Source organism: Austrofundulus limnaeus, unplaced genomic scaffold (assembly GCF_001266775.1).
Source record: "Austrofundulus limnaeus strain Quisiro unplaced genomic scaffold, Austrofundulus_limnaeus-1.0 Scaffold15, whole genome shotgun sequence".
Taxonomy (NCBI): Eukaryota; Metazoa; Chordata; class Actinopteri; order Cyprinodontiformes; family Rivulidae; genus Austrofundulus; species Austrofundulus limnaeus.
This window is the reverse complement of record NW_013952417.1, coordinates 402,723-418,393: the sequence shown is the minus strand read 5'-3', so window position 1 is coordinate 418,393 and position 15,671 is coordinate 402,723. Positions and strand designations below refer to the sequence as shown.

At 39.2% G+C, this 15,671-nt stretch overlaps 1 protein-coding gene across 3 annotated transcripts in view; it reads right to left on the bottom strand.

Moving 5' to 3' along the window:
* The window catches only part of nrg1 (neuregulin 1), a 41,177-nt gene extending 26,158 nt beyond the window's left edge, over window positions 1–15,019 (bottom strand). Inside the window, exons 1-3 of one of the 3 annotated variants that reach the window (XM_014002777.1) lie at window positions 14,547–15,019; window positions 13,470–14,398; window positions 5,014–5,152 (exon numbers count right to left, since the gene is read on the bottom strand). In XM_014002777.1, the coding sequence (XP_013858231.1) occupies window positions 5,014–5,152; window positions 13,470–14,163 (833 nt within the window). In that variant the 5' untranslated portion in view covers window positions 14,164–14,398; window positions 14,547–15,019. Of the gene's footprint in view, window positions 1–5,013; window positions 5,153–13,469 lie in introns of all 3 variants that reach the window. The other 2 variants (XM_014002776.1, XM_014002778.1) reach the window with 2 other exon arrangements.
* Between the last annotated feature and the right edge of the window lie 652 nt (window positions 15,020–15,671).

The following is a 15,671-nucleotide window of genomic DNA, read 5'->3' as shown; positions in this document are numbered from 1 at the left end:
ACATAAAACTTAAAATCTAGTCCCTCTGAGTAAGGACTACCAGTCTAAAACCAATGTCCTGAACAATAAGTTGGAGGTTCTCAGGAGGTTATATGCAGAAATATATTTTAAATCATATATAAATATGACATTTGAAAAATTAATAGCTTTTTTGGCATGCTGTTCAATCTGTTTGCATAATTTGTCTGTATTATTATAATAAATAATTATTAGTACAACTAATTAAGCACAGAAGCTTTGTATAAGTGAAGGGGTTTAAAAAAATGTTGGTTTTGCTTCAGCATTGCCACACTTGTTTCGGCATGTGTCCACTTATGAGTAACAAATGGTTTGTCACTGGCTGCATGATGTTTAAACTCAGGGAAAGTCATTGCTGAGCAGTGTGGCTAATGTCTTATCCCACTGTATATTGTGGGTACAAAATATACACACATTATAAACAAAAGGGAGAACGAAAGAAGACCAGCTCTTAGGTGGAGGCTGGCTCAATCACTACCAATACATTATTAATCTACTTGATGTTTTCCCGTCAGAATTCAAAGGTCATTGCAGTAAAGAAATATCCATTTATACAGTTTCTGCACTCACTTGATTCTGTTCAGAGTCAAAGCTGTAGCATGCCAAAGCACAACTACTGTAACGAAAACAGCTAAATGTGCAGCTTAAGAATTCTTTCAAGTTATTTCTTCCTTAGTCCTGAGCACAGCACTGAACTGAACTCTCAACATTTGACTCCTCTAGCAGGAGAGTCAAATTTGCCTATTCAAACCTCTGGTTGTAGTTTAGTCATCCATTTGAATCTGTGTCAATAGATTGTATTTTTTTAAATAAAACTAGCATCCAATGTAACAAAAAAAAATAATTATCCAAAATATGATCCCAAGTTACCAGCAAAAACTTTCAAAGAATTTGCAGACAGGACAAAATGAAGCGTTTAAAGTTTCCATGATATAAGCAATGTCATCCTTGAATTTTCCACAATGAGCAGACGAATTTGAGACAGGTGAAGGTGTCAAAACTGTGTCTAAAAGGACAACATTTATAGACTCAGCACAAAAAGCTCCAGGTATTGTCTCATCGTAGATGGACAGAAAGGCATAGTCAGGTGTTCTGTGCTCAAACTCAGCATTTCAGTTTTCTTTAGTAAAAATGAAAGTCCGGTTTTATACATCCATTATCTATACCCGCTTCTTCTTTTCAGAGTCGCGGGGGTCACTGGTGCCCATATCCAGCAGTCACAGTGGGAGGGGCGGGGTACACCCTGGACAGGTCGCAAGTCCATCACAGGGCCACACATAGAGACAAACAACCATTCACTCTCACTCACACCTAGGGACAATTCAAGTAACCTAACAGTCATGTTTTTGGTGTGTGGGAGGAAGCCGGAGCACACAGAGACAACCCACGCATGCACGGAGAGAACATGCAAACTTTAAAGGTCCCCAGGCTGGGATTTGATCCAGTGACCTTCTTGCTGAGAGGCATCAGCTCTACCAACTGAGCCACCGGTTTTTTACAGTATGTGTTAAAAAAAAGTTTAAAAGATGCTGGTGTAAGAGTTCAAAAATCAGAACCTCTGACAGTGTTTGGGTTGAACATGAGATGTGTGATTTACTTGTCCAAGATAAAGTTAATACAGAAATGCATGCGGAGTTGTCCACTTAATGGGTTCCTTTGTTATTAGCGTCAGATTTTTGTTTCCACCACCTTATACTCACAGAAAAACTGATGAACAGTATCTCAGCATCAACTTTTTGCTGGGTTTAGAAGGGAAAATTACTGTTGGGGATGATTTTTCAGGAAAATGCAGCCTCGTGGGGACCGAATGCTCCTTGTGGGGACCAAAGCCCTGTCCCCAAGACTTCGGAGGCTGATTTTGGGTGTGAGGGTCGTGTTTAGGACCAAGATGTGAACTGAGTTTAGGTTAGTTTTATGGTCAGGTGGTACCTGTGAGGTTAATTTTAGGGCAAATGGTCAGGGTTAGGATGTAAAATTACCAAAAAATGAATGGAAGTTAATGGACGGGCCCCACAAGGATATAAAAACAAGTTTGCAGGTGTGTGTGTGTGTGTGTGTGTTTAAAATTGCATTGAAGTCAGGTCAGTGCAGTCTGGACTCGTGGTTAGAACCCACATGCAAGCAGGACTCAAATACTGCAGGTAAGAATGGATGAGTTTATTCAACTAGAAGAAAGAAAATGCTGACGAGGCAGCCAGCTCTCCACTTGCAATAAATCAGGAACAAACACAGGGAGCCTGAATGAACTGCAAAAAATCGAGAGGTACCCAAAGTAAACTTAATGTTCCACCGAGGGAGTCACAGGAGGAACTGAAGTATAAAGGGCAACATTAAAGAACAGAAATGACAAATGGTGAGAATGGACGAGCAGGAGCAAAAAATAAAAAATAAAAAAACTGGACTTTCATTCTGAAACTGAAGACATGTCACTTATCATCCAGGAAGCTTTCTCAATTCAAAATGTTTTATAGGCCTTCATGTGAAGCCTCATTAATGCTTAGATTCATAGATTAAACTAAAGCTACTCACCAAGGTCATAAAACTATAAAACATGAGGTAAAGTTCTATTTTTTAATTAATTGGTAAATTTTGTTTTTGTATTTATTTATTTATTTATTTATTTATTGGGTCTTTTATATATTTCTGCTTTTATTTTTATGTCAGTTTGGCCCTTCATACGCGTATATTGGACTCTTTAAAGTGAAACTGAGTGGGAATCAAGCTTATTGCCACACCAAGGTTTTGAAAGTTGAAATCTGAGACCTACTTTTAAAATATTTTTTTCTTGTTTGATGGCTCCTTTCACTTCCCTCTCAAACAATCTGTCTTCTCTGAACATTTTGGTCCACAAAAGAGCATCCCTTACACCTTACTTTTTTTTTGATTAATCATGGGATAAATGACTGAAAATCTTCATCAGCACAATAACAAAGAACATAACGCAGGCCCTGACATCCTATTTCTGACTGAATTCATGAATACTAGTTGAATCACTCTTAATAACTTTTTTCACCTTTTAATATCACACCTGATGTTTGGGGATGGTGCTAAAATGCTGTGAGTAACTTCTGTTGGCATCTGCTTTTACAAATTAGAGATCAGAAATGTCAGTCGGTATAGAATGTTCACAAGCACTGACTGTTGTTTTCAGAGTGTTTATAAAATAAAAATGAGACATCAGAACCATCTGTTTGCAGGAAGAATCAAACCAAACTTGTGATCTATGAAGATTGTGGTTCTCTGTGTTTGAGAACTATTGGAGCCTGAGTGCTGTGAAGCAGCTGGAGGCCCTATTGTTTTTGACCTGATTATCTTTTTTTTTCCTTCCCGACGGGAGGTTTTTTTTTTTCAATATGTTCTAGTGAACTGAGATTTATGAAATGTGGCAGTTGTATAGACGTAAAAATGAGGAGGCACAAAGATCCAGATGTGGGCGTGGCAAACTGGCTTTCTACTGCACTCTAAACATCAGCTCTTATTATTATGGCTTTCACATATGAAATTTGGTACATAGGTACTGTACATCAGTCCAGTACAAAAAAAAAAGTCTCTTGGTACTGTATACTAAAATCTACAGGAAGTTGGCCATTTAGAAAAAATGACAAATTTAGGCAATTCTCACGTCACGCCAAATTCCATTTTGTCCTCAAATTTAAGCATATTGACTTCATGATAAGATGGTGCACAGAAAGTTAATAAAACATTGTTGGGTAATTTGAAAGGTGTTGGATTTTTTTTAATACGCCCATTTCTACTTGAACATGCTGTTCGGGGTAGCATCCCTGCAAATTGTTTAAACTGTGCAAAAATGAGCAATGTACACATATTTTGAATTGACCACTGTGCCACCTAGTGGCAATATAAAAATGTCTTATTGTGTTTGAAAAAAAAATCTCCCACTCAAACCTTTAATCCTAGCAGCTTCAAAAATGCTGTGTGAAGTTTAGACCCTTTTAGAAACCAAGAAAATATTAATCGCTATAGCAGCTGCTAAACGGCGTGGCCAGGGCAGCTACGCAACTTTAAACATGTCAACAAAAGTTCATAACTGCATTTTTTATAATGTTCTAGAGGGCCGAGCTTCTTGAAACTTGGCAGATATTTAGAACTTGTAAAAGATGCAGAGGTGCAAAAATAAAGACGTGCTTGTTGCAAATTGGCTCTCTAGCACCATGATGGCAGCTCCTCAGACTACTTTAGACACCTACAAAATTTGTTGCACCGTGAATCAGTTCATGCCCTACAAAATAGTCTTGTGACACCATACTGTAAAGCTACAAAAAGACAGTCGTTTTGAACAAAAAATGAAAATTTCTCTTGTCACACGACTTGCTCAGTTTGAAGCATATTGACTTCAAATTTGGGCCAAAGCTTTTTCACAGTGCCCGAAATGTATTAATTCTTGGTTAATCCGATTGGTGTGGGCAATTTTTTTGTCTTTTTGAGTCTACCCATTTTCATATCAAACATGGCTTTGTGGGTAACATGGTTAATTGTTCAAACTTTGCAAAACAGCACATGATACATTGGCATCAAGTCCTGAACATGGCCATTTGTTAATGTCTTAAAATTCACCACCGTCCTAGTGTCAGCACAAATATATCTGTTTGAAACAAATCACCCACACACAACCTTTATCCTAGTTGCTGCAAAACAGTTGTTCACAGTTTGGACACTTTGAGAAGCCATGAAGATATTCATGGTTCTCAGCTGACAAAGGGCATGGCTGGAGCAGCTTAGCAAAGCTGGTGCATAACTGGCCTTTTCGCACTGTTGTATTTAGCTGTGCTTAACAAAACTTGACAGATAGACCAGCGACTGCTTTAGCTGCTTGCAGTTTTAATTACATTCTCTTCTTTCTGGTTTGTGGATGTTTGACCTTGATATCATTTATTATCTGCAATACTTACCATAAATGAGCTTTCATTAATCAAAAAGTCTATACCAGACTCGGACATGTAAATAACTGATTAAAAGCACAAGTTCATACCATACCTGCATAGAAACTTTGTACTGCCAGGCATGATTTCAAGTGTGAAACACTCCCCTCCGTTAACACAGTAGTTCTTCTGGCTGTCACTGCATCGCATTACATGACTGGAGGTCTTTGAAGTAGTGGAGGTGCTGGTGGTAGCTGCAAAAAGACAACCACGGTTATTGCATTCAAACAATCCCAAGCAAATAAGTAGCACATATTTTTTTAAAGTAAAAGTCAGCATCAAAGCTCAGTTAGGAGTTAAGAATGTAATTATTGCTTCATGTCGAAAACTGCTCCAAAATGTCAAAGCAAAACACTTTTATTCAATAAAGCATCTACTGTATTTAAAAAGGTTAATCAGAGCAAGATTATCTAGTGGTTGGACCCTGACTTTTCTTCCATCATATTCTTTTAATGAAATGTTAGAAACCAGAACAAAGAAAGTGATCAGCTCCTTACCAGCTAAACTGAACTAAAGTGTGGCAAAGTACACCATTAAATGATTTGTTCACATCAAATGTCAAAGATGAGTATGAACAAAGTACACTATGGTTCAATTTTTTGCAAACCACATTTTGCACTTTTATAGAATTACTCCTTTGTTAAAAATGGACAACAATGAAACAATATTGTTTTGCATTGATTCTCCTTTTGTTGATTCCAACTTATATTGAATTACATTGTACTTTGATTGGTTCATCAAATCATGGTATTTTTTATTACTGCTTGTTTAATTTCAACAAATGTAGTCTATCGTAATATGCATTATATCTACCACAGATTCACCACCCTACTGTTTTCACATGTTTCTCTTTGGTTCATTGATCCAAAAACCTACAAATATTCACACTAAGTGAACTAATTATCATCTTAATCTGCCTCTTTTAAACACTTCCTGCATACATATTCTCCTGAAGTGGCCTTTCAGACAGAAGTAAACACAGGAAGGGGATCTAAGTGTCTGATATCTATGTACTTCCTTGTTATGATCTATGCACTGGAGTGCAGGCACACACACACACACACACACACACACACACACACACACACACACACACACACAAGGCAATTTAAACATTTTCTACTCTAGCTGAGTCCTTATGTTGCACAAAACTGTTAATTAATAAAACAGTTGTTCAGACAATGGGGCAAATTTTAATATTAATTAATTACAGATTTATGCATTTTCATTTATATTGGACTGATTTCTATTCTTTTATTGTCATTGAATCTAATGCACTGATTTATATTTTTTTAATAATTCCCAGTGGTCATTCATCAATACAGCAGCTTTTACATCACATTACATTTTCCATGTTTTAACACCCATGTTTTAAAGTGCATTGTCATCTTCAACAGGCAACAAATACATTTAAAAACATCAAGATGCTAAAATATGAGTGTAAAAACATATAAATCTGAAATTAAAAGCAGCAAAAGAACAAGACAATGAGAATTATAATCAGCTGGTTGAACACTACAAATCCTCATTTAAAACATCCCTGATTCATCAAGCTTTGTTGACATTAGTTAAAACCTTGATCCACCCTCATAACAAGGATTAAGAATGAAAAACTATCTATACAGTATTTGCATAACTTAAATAAGTTAGTCAGGTTTAAAGCTAATGCTGCTCCTTGATGCAGTGGTGAGAACACAAAAAATAAAAACCTTGATGAATAAACGTGTAATACATCAGGATACCTTGTCTGGAATAGGGAAACTGTGGCAATCTCTTAGAGCCAGGTCTAGTTGGGGAGCTCAGTGGCCAGTGCCTGATAGTCAAGTCTTGACTCCTGGGGCTTGGCCGGGCCAAGCCTGAAAGAAGGAAAGGATACCACCACCTGCGAGAAGTACCACTCAGATCCAGATGGGCAGCAGGCAAGGCAGCATCCCTGGTTTTGCCGACTGCTGGTGGCATAGACCAGTTCCAGGGATGTGCCACTTTACTGGCAGGTCAAGATCAGGAGCTTGTTGGTGATATCAAGAGCTAGATATAGTTGGGCTCACCTCTACAGCTTGGACTTTGGGGCCCAACTCACAGAGAGGTAATGGATGCTTTTCTAATCTGGAGTTGTTTATGAGGAAGAGGTGATGGATGGGCGTGAGGATAATTTAAGTTCCTGGCTGAGTGCCATGATGTTGAAGTTTTCCCCAGTAAACAAGAGGGTCACCTTAGGCACTGAGTTACATGAAGGAAGGTTCTAATTGTTGTTTGTGCTCATGTATCTTTAAAGGGGCAATATCAGGTAAAATCAACTTTGAGTTTTATATCATGTTATAATGTTATACTCTCATAAAAAAAACATGCCCAAAGCCTTGCTTTGACTCATTCATGCATGTTTAAGAAATCCTGCAGCGTTTTTAGGAAGCCATGCTGAGGAGCAAAACGACAGGTGGGGACCAGAAACTCCCCTGGGACGTGTCTTTAAGCCAAACTTTCTCATGGCAGAGCGCCCCCCCCCCCACACACCCCGCCCATGACTCCTGCAGGCTCTCGGGTGAAACTGAAAGTGAAACTGAAACTGTCTGTTGTGCTCTTAACACCAGTTCTCACTCAGTGAAGCTCTTTTCAGATTAAAAATACCTTTGAGGAAATATATTTTCAGATGACAAGTAAACTCCATCATGGCAGCCCCCCCTCCCTCACTGAAATGGGTGAGACAGAAGCGGAAGGTGGTGACAGAGGCCAATTTCAAGGCGTTTAGAAGAGGAAGTGATGAGAAGTTTATTTTCTATTTAAACATAAAAACAGCATTTTAATAACAACTAAAGGTGACATAGATACTTTATTATGGTATAGTATTTAAATATATGCCTGAGAAACACATGATATTGCCCCTTTAAAGTTTGGATTGATTGGCCTTGAGTCTCTGGACGGTGTCATAGAGGTGATGCTGTAGAGATTTTGTTCTTCTCTTGGGTGACTTCAATGCCCAGGTTATAAAAGGGGGTGACTGATCTGAATTCAAGTGATGCTCTGTTATTAACCTTCTGCACTAAGCATGGGCTGTCTATAACAAGCATCCCATTCAAGCATTAGGTGCTCCATAATTGGGCTGGGCAATATTGACATAAAAATTTATCATGATTATTTGTGACATTTAGCCAATGATGATTAACATGACAAGTCTTTGATTCCAATTGCAGTTGCATGTATCCAACATTGTGGCCATTTTCTAGTTTTCCTTACACTTAGTATATTTCAAGTCAAGTTTGTAGGGTTAGGGTTAGTATTTGCTGCTCCACACCACCTTCCATCATTGAGCTTACATGCATAGTGATAGTGTTTCACACACAAAAATATGTCATCATCACACGACAGTAATTGCAAAGTGGAAAATATTGTTAACAGTTTTACTGACGATTAGTTGCGTACAATACAATTTTGCCCAACCCTAGTGTCCTTGGTACATGACCACAGTAGGCCAAAATTTGATGATCAGTTTTTCAATCATATCATCAGACCTGAATCCTCTTGTCTTGGCCCCTCGAGTAAAGAGAGGGTCTGCTGTTCATCACTTGGTGGTGAGTTAGATCTGTTGGAAGGGGAGGCTGCTGAAAAAACCTGGTAAATCCTAAATAGCCATGGTCTTACTTTTCTTTCGAGCATAAAATAGGTAAACATAATAGAATATAAATATTAAAAGGAGCAATTGCATGTAAAAGTAACTATTCAACAATCAATTATGAGGTATTTCATCAGTTTTCTTAATGTAGATCAAGAAAATTTCATAAAGGGGAAAAATAATCAGTGTAATCAAAAACCTAATTTTTCAATGACAAAAACTAAATTTTATGAAGAGAAGTGCAAATATAAGAAAAAATCTCAGTTTTAAAAGTGTTTTTTGTAATAGTAAGCTGAGCTTGAAGGGCAGCATGATCAACATGCAGGTATTTGACAACAAACTAATAATATGATGACAAAAATATGGGCAAAACATAATGTACGTGTGCTCATGCGCATTATCAATCTCTTTTTCCAGTGTGTTGTGAATATTATCATTTGATCCCCCGTTTACAGAAAATAACACCTGCATGAGGCTTTTTAATAATAGTGTCTCATACGAGTTAGCCTTGGATCACTTTACTCTTAGAAAAACATGTGTGGTCTCTTTGTGTCAAACCCTTATGTAGTCACTCTGACTCTGACTCATACAGTAACCACTCCTGCTGCCATCAGGGTAGATTAGCTAAAGCACTCACAAGATAATAAATCACACAGGGATGTGACCACAACAGAAACGTCATGGTGGCGAGCCACCGGCAGACAGACAGTAATACCGGCTGGTTGTGTTTTTCTTTTTTTCTTCCTGGCGGCACAGGAAAGGAGGGAGCATCAATTAGCTTCCAGCCTCTCTGACCTTGAAATGGAGCACGGGCAGAAAACAGGAAGTCTCTGTGTATCAGAGCCCTGGGTTTCCGTTTGTGTCATGCATCATTTATTGATCCTCACTTATTTATTAGACTAGAAATATTCATCCACACATTTCAGGGATCTTGCACGTTACTTACAGTCGTGTAGTGGCTGTTCAGCACTTGCAAATAGAGAGGGTTTTTTTGTGCACGCATACACACGCACAGATACCATCTATAAGAGTAAAACTAAGATTTTTTTTTACAGAACAGTCTTCATTTAATTACAGTGAAGAGCTGAATTTATGTCTGGTAGCAAAGTTACAAACTTTTGAAACGACGCATTAAAGAAAAAAATCAAAACTTGTTTTCATTATTACTGAGCAGCTGTGGCTCAATTTAGGGCAGTTTTTCCTCTAATACGAGAGTTGCTGGTGTGATTCCCCACTATTGTGACACATCGAAGTGTCCCTGGGAAAGACATTGAACCCCCCCAGTCTCTGATGTGTGTTCCATCAATGTCTGAGTGATGGATTGATTTACTTGTATTATCTTTGTAGAGAGATCTGGAGAGCTGAATGAATGTGTGTAGTAACTGTAGTGTAAAGCACTTTGAGCATCCTGGTTGTATAGAAAAGCACAGTCCAAATACCATTATCTTGTTTGTAATGAACAAAAATCATGTTGGGTGGTCTATACTACATTTTATGTTTGCAAGAAGTAAGAGATGATAATAGTTTTAAAGGGGAGGCATAACGTATTTTTCAAGCACATAGTTCAACTCTATATCACAATCAAGTGACTACTTCAGTTGTTCTGAAAATTTTGTACATTTCAAAAATAAACTGTCCTTCTAAATGCCTTGAAATTGACTTCTGACTCTTGAAGATCCTCCTACCATTTCTAACACTCCCACTTCAGCACATGCTTCGAGGCAGTGGTGCTCTGTGTGTGTGTGTGGGGGGGGGGMGGCTTTGTAAAATAGGTGGTGCTTTGTACCATCAAGTGTTTAGGCAGCTCCACATGGCTACCAGAGGAATGAATGAATGAGTCAAAGCAACCCTCTGGATGTGTTTTTTTAATGAGGGACTAACATTAAAACATTATATATTATAATAGTTAATGTAGTTAATATAATTGCAATATGAATAGGCTACACACTGTAAATCCAATAGACCAGTGTTTCCTAACCCTGGTCCTCAAGGTCCACTATCCTGCCTTTTTTACTTGTTTCCCTGCTCTTCAGGTTCTTCAGAACTTTGTTAATCCCTGTTTTATACAAATCAGGTGTGTCAAAGCAAGGGTACATCATATAGTGGGCCTCCAGGGCCAGGGTTAGGGACCAATTCAATAGAATACATAGAAAAATAGAATTTGTTTAAAAGAAATGTTCCTTAATGTTGATCATGTGGATTCAGAAAGCGTTCTTCTTACCTCATTTGACTTAGTGATTGGATGAAGTCTGTGATCTAAATTTTCACTGATGTGAGACTTTCAGTAACAAAAACTTGACCATATGTTTTTCTGAATTTTTTTTTCTTTTTGGAGTCTTCAGTTTTATTTTGTCTGTGTGCATCTCTAGAAAAATAAACGTGTTCACGTCGAGTCTGAAACAAAGTGACGAAGCTAACACACAGGAAGTAAGGTATAAGACATGTTATGAACATAAAATCAATGTTTGCAGACAGTGAAAACCCACTGACTGCAAAAGATCAAATTAGGTCTTGAGATTAAAGCTTGGACACAAAATCTTTAAAGCACTGATCCACATGACATCAGGGAAGTTGCTTTACTTAAAGGGGGTCCAACCCATTCATCCATAAAGTTCATTGAACATCTAATAAACAGCTGTTAAGAATACATGTTTGTATTTCTATTCTTATTAGGACTTTGTATTGACTTCACTACATTTGGGTATTCTAACCCGAATCCTAAAGCCAATTTGTAGGCTGCAACTCGTTAGCTTCATAGAATATATGCCTGTCATTTGTGACCAAATATGTCTTGGACAATTATGCTATGAGGTTAATGAACTGTTGGTGACTAGGGGATTCTTTGTAACTCACTTTGTTCACTTTGCTCACAGCTTTGTCACTTTTTGTCACAATTTTAAACACGTTCAACAGCTTTGTGTGGAAAAAAAACTCTAAAATAATCAAAAAAATTGTTACAGGTGTCTTGAACCCTTTTCGATTTAGTTTATAAAAATTATAAAGTTGCATTTTGGCAACTCACCAATGATAGAAAACATTCAAGGCAGCAGTCTCAAATATTCAAGTTATTAATGATAATCATTTAAAAGTGGTCAAATTCTGCTAATCTTCATTTCAAAAGTGTACTCCAGTAGATTAAATCATAAACATGAGGGTGGCTTGCAAGTTTGTACAAAGCTGGCTGAGGCAAGTAGCATGTGGGTGGAGGAGGACAAAAAAATAATGCGCATAGCTTAAAATACAATTTTGCGAGCTGCGTACATGAAAACAGGCAGAAGCTCAAAACCTAGCCTTACTAGTTGCTTGGTCACATAACCGTAAGACTGCTTTGGAAAATCTTCCTATTTTCTCATAATTTGAGTTGTCAACTCTGGGAGTCACAGCTCAGTGAGACACTAGCTTAACGCCAAGGTCCCCTTCACACTGGAAGGCAACCTTGCTACTCTCTCCACAACCCGTTAGAACATGGCTGGACTGCAGCAAATGTAAAAAGACAACCACAGTACTGCAACGCTCTGTATTATTCACCAAATATGTCCTTAATATTTTCTGCAAAGACCCTCACTACCCTCTATATCACTGCAGTTGCACTATTCTCTCTCACCACAGTTAGGCGCAGTATCATCAGCACTAGGCTGTTTTTATGACCTTGTCACAATCACAGTCTCACCTACCGACATGAGGCCTGTGTGACCAGTATTTCTTTTTTCAGATTCCTTAGGTGCACATGAACCCCACATCATGGATATGCTACCACCATACACCCCCAGTGGTCCACTCTCAACCCTGATATTCTGCCTCCACAGTGATAAACCACCAGAGGCTAGGTGACTTTACCAAAGATGGTCCAAAAATGTAACAAAAACGCACAGAGAAGTCATTTATGAAGCCTCTGGCTCTGATTGTATTCTAAAAACTCTCTTTTCTACAGTTTTTGTATTTACTTTGAACTACTTTTAATTACTTTTAATCTACAGCAAAACACAAAATGTATATATAATGTGTTATGAATATAAAGAAATATTGTATTGTAAAAATGTCAGGCGTCCATGCATCCATGGACGACATTTCAACCACACTTGTGCTTTGCTGCATTATGAGACTGCAGTAGTGAAAATTCAAACGTTTAAAAAAATTGTAATATGCAAAAAATGCATGACACGCTTCCCCTAAAGGAATTTTTCTTATGCCAATAAGTACTTCCTATAAATGCATTTTAAGTATTACTTTATCACCAAAGTTAATTATTGAAAATTACCAATAAAAGCAACGAAACAGAAAGGTGCATAGGCCTGTCATCATATTAGAATTATAAATTCATTGTTTATTTTCTTCTGTCACGTTGGAAACGTCTGAGTCGTTCCACTCAGTGACAAACTGCTTCCTCAAAAAATAAATAAATAAATCCTTCTTTATAGCCTCCTTGAACTGCATTTATTTACCCTGGGTTAAAATGTTGGGATGTTTGTAAGCAAACAGTTAGGAGTAAATGTTAGAACTTGCACATTGGTTATTTCCTGCATGCCGACTTGTGAAGCAATTGTAAGAGGGCCAAGTCAAAAGCCTGTATGGTACACAATGCGAGTCCCAACGTGTCTGTATTCAGAAGTTTCCTCTAACAGCTGAGAGAAGACAGCAACAGATCAAAGAGCTGCCTCTGAACACTTTCACAGCACTAAAGCCACCAACCTGCTTTATTATTCTTATCTTAATGAATAAATGACCAAATCTCTCTATCTGAATAGGGAAGAAAACATTTTCAAAGGTTTTCAATCAGGAATAAACGACGTCTTGAGATTAGCTTGTATCCACATTGTCTCATTCTTGTACTTTGTTAACGTACAAGACAATAATAAAAATGTTTGGATAGAATTATCTCTTGGAAGACATTGTTAGATACTTACAGAGGGTTTGGATGATCTTGTTCGGCTCTTGTGTTGTTTGTGGGCGGGGACTCTGCTTTGTAACTGTAGATCGTTCTGCATTGTACTTGAGCGTGACAGAAGGATATGTTGGAGTCTGAGGCGCAAACGGCCCAGCTGTAGATTTCTCGTTCACGAACACATCGGAGCCTCCTGGGGTAATGGCGATGGTTGTGGTGAGGGAGACAGTGGAGGCAGCTGAATGAGGAATCGAGACAGTGATGCCTAGTGTGGGGTTATATGATATCAAAATAGGATCCTGTCCGATGGGTTTGGGATCTAAGTGGGTGGGGGGTTCGTATTCAAAGATCTTATCCACGAAGACCCATTTGAGTCCAGCTGTGCAGAGGGCTAAGCTGAGTAGGCAGGCCAGGATGGGCAGAATGCAGATTTTTTCAGAGTGCAGGCAATGGTTAATCTGTTCCATCTCTATGCACACGCAGCAGGTCGCCGGCAAGGCCACGATTCCCAAAGCTCTGTCCTGCTCCCCATCAGCAGCACCACTGTCTTCCTCTGTAATTCCCTTTACACTCTCATCCCTGCTCTCACCAGCTGCCTCCGTCTCCTCTGGTTTCTCCTCTGGGACTGGTCCAGAATCGAGAGGAGAGCCAGTGGGGGAGGCTGTTCCTGGAGAGGGAGCTGGCCCTGCAGAGATGTCCTCCACTCCCTCAGTCATCCTTTTGAACTGCTGGGTAAGTCTTACTGAAAAGCATCAACTATTAAAACAGAGCATCACACGGCTGCTGTCTGCCACCGGTGTCCATGTCCTCCAACACAAGGCTGCAGAGTCGGAGCAGCGATGTCAGAGGACGGCAAAAGAAAAAAATTTGCCCTTCAGAGAGTGGGAGCTTGACAGCAGTTCAGGAGGTATGTGGAAAGCGTGTCTCCAAGGAGTTCTTTACACATGTTTCCTGTAAAAAATAATTAAAAAAACACAACTGTGGGGTTCTACAGTTGTCAAATTATCTGCAGGCAGAAAAGCTTGTCAGATCAAAGCACTCTTTCCACGTTTTCTGTGGTATAGTCGTGCGCAGTGGTAGGAAAGTAGCACTGACTCACCTGAACACTCAGGCAGGAGGCAGAGAAGGGGCGGTGTTCGATGTGACGGGCCGGCTGCAGCAACTGTATCGTCAAGGACAGGATGGACGAGCACTGCAGTGGCAGGAGGGACATGCTATCTTGTCTTAAAGTGCTCCAAGCAGCTGAAAGCTGAATCATCAGGGAGCGGCAGGTGTCCTTCTTCTCAGTGCAGCCACAGAAACAGATGAGTAAGGGGAAAAGCGAAAGAAAGAGTCATAAAGGGAGGGAGGGGGGCTGCAGCAGCACACAGCAGAGTGAGAGGAGACTGGATACTCCCCCTTTTTTTTCTCTCCTTCCTCTTCCCTCACTCCTCCTATCATAATCTTTTCGCTCCACACAGCAGTCTCTGGCCTCCTCCCTCTCTGCCTCACTTCCTCTGGGTTTGCAGGCTGCTCCCAATCCCAGCACAAAGCATCCAGCTAAGCAAGTTTTCACTTGATCCAATTAGAGCTCATGTCAGCGAATCACAGACAGGGAGAACTGCAGTGGCCGCCCCTTCCAGCACCACTCCCCATTGATTATACTGGAAGGGTGTGTTAGCTGTCAAGGGAAGGAGGGAGGAGGCAGACAGACACATGATACTGTGCACTTATAGAGTGTGTGTTTTACATGTATGAAGTTTTTTTTTACTAAATAGGTATTTATCACAGTCACGCATGTTTCAATAAAATGTATCTTGCTGTCTAAATTCTTTATGCATTCATTTTATTTATATTTAGGTAATGTATACATCAGAGATGTATAGTAAGTTACAATACTTCAGAATTTTTTTGAAGATTTATAATTTGACCAATCACAACTTTAAAGGGGCTGTATCATGTAAAATCAACTTTTTTGAGTTTTATATCATGTTACAATGTTATACTCTCATAAAAAAACATGCCCAAAGCCTTGCTCTGACTCATTCATGCATGTTTGAGAAATCCTGCAGTGTTTTTAGGAAGCCATGCTGAGGAGCAAAATGACAGGTGGGGACCAGAAACACCCCTGGGACGTGTCTTTAAGCCGAACTTCCTCATGGCAGAGCCCCCCATGACTCCTGCAGGCTCTCGGGTGAAACTGAAAGTGAAACCTAACTGTCTGCAGAGCTCTCAACATTAGTTC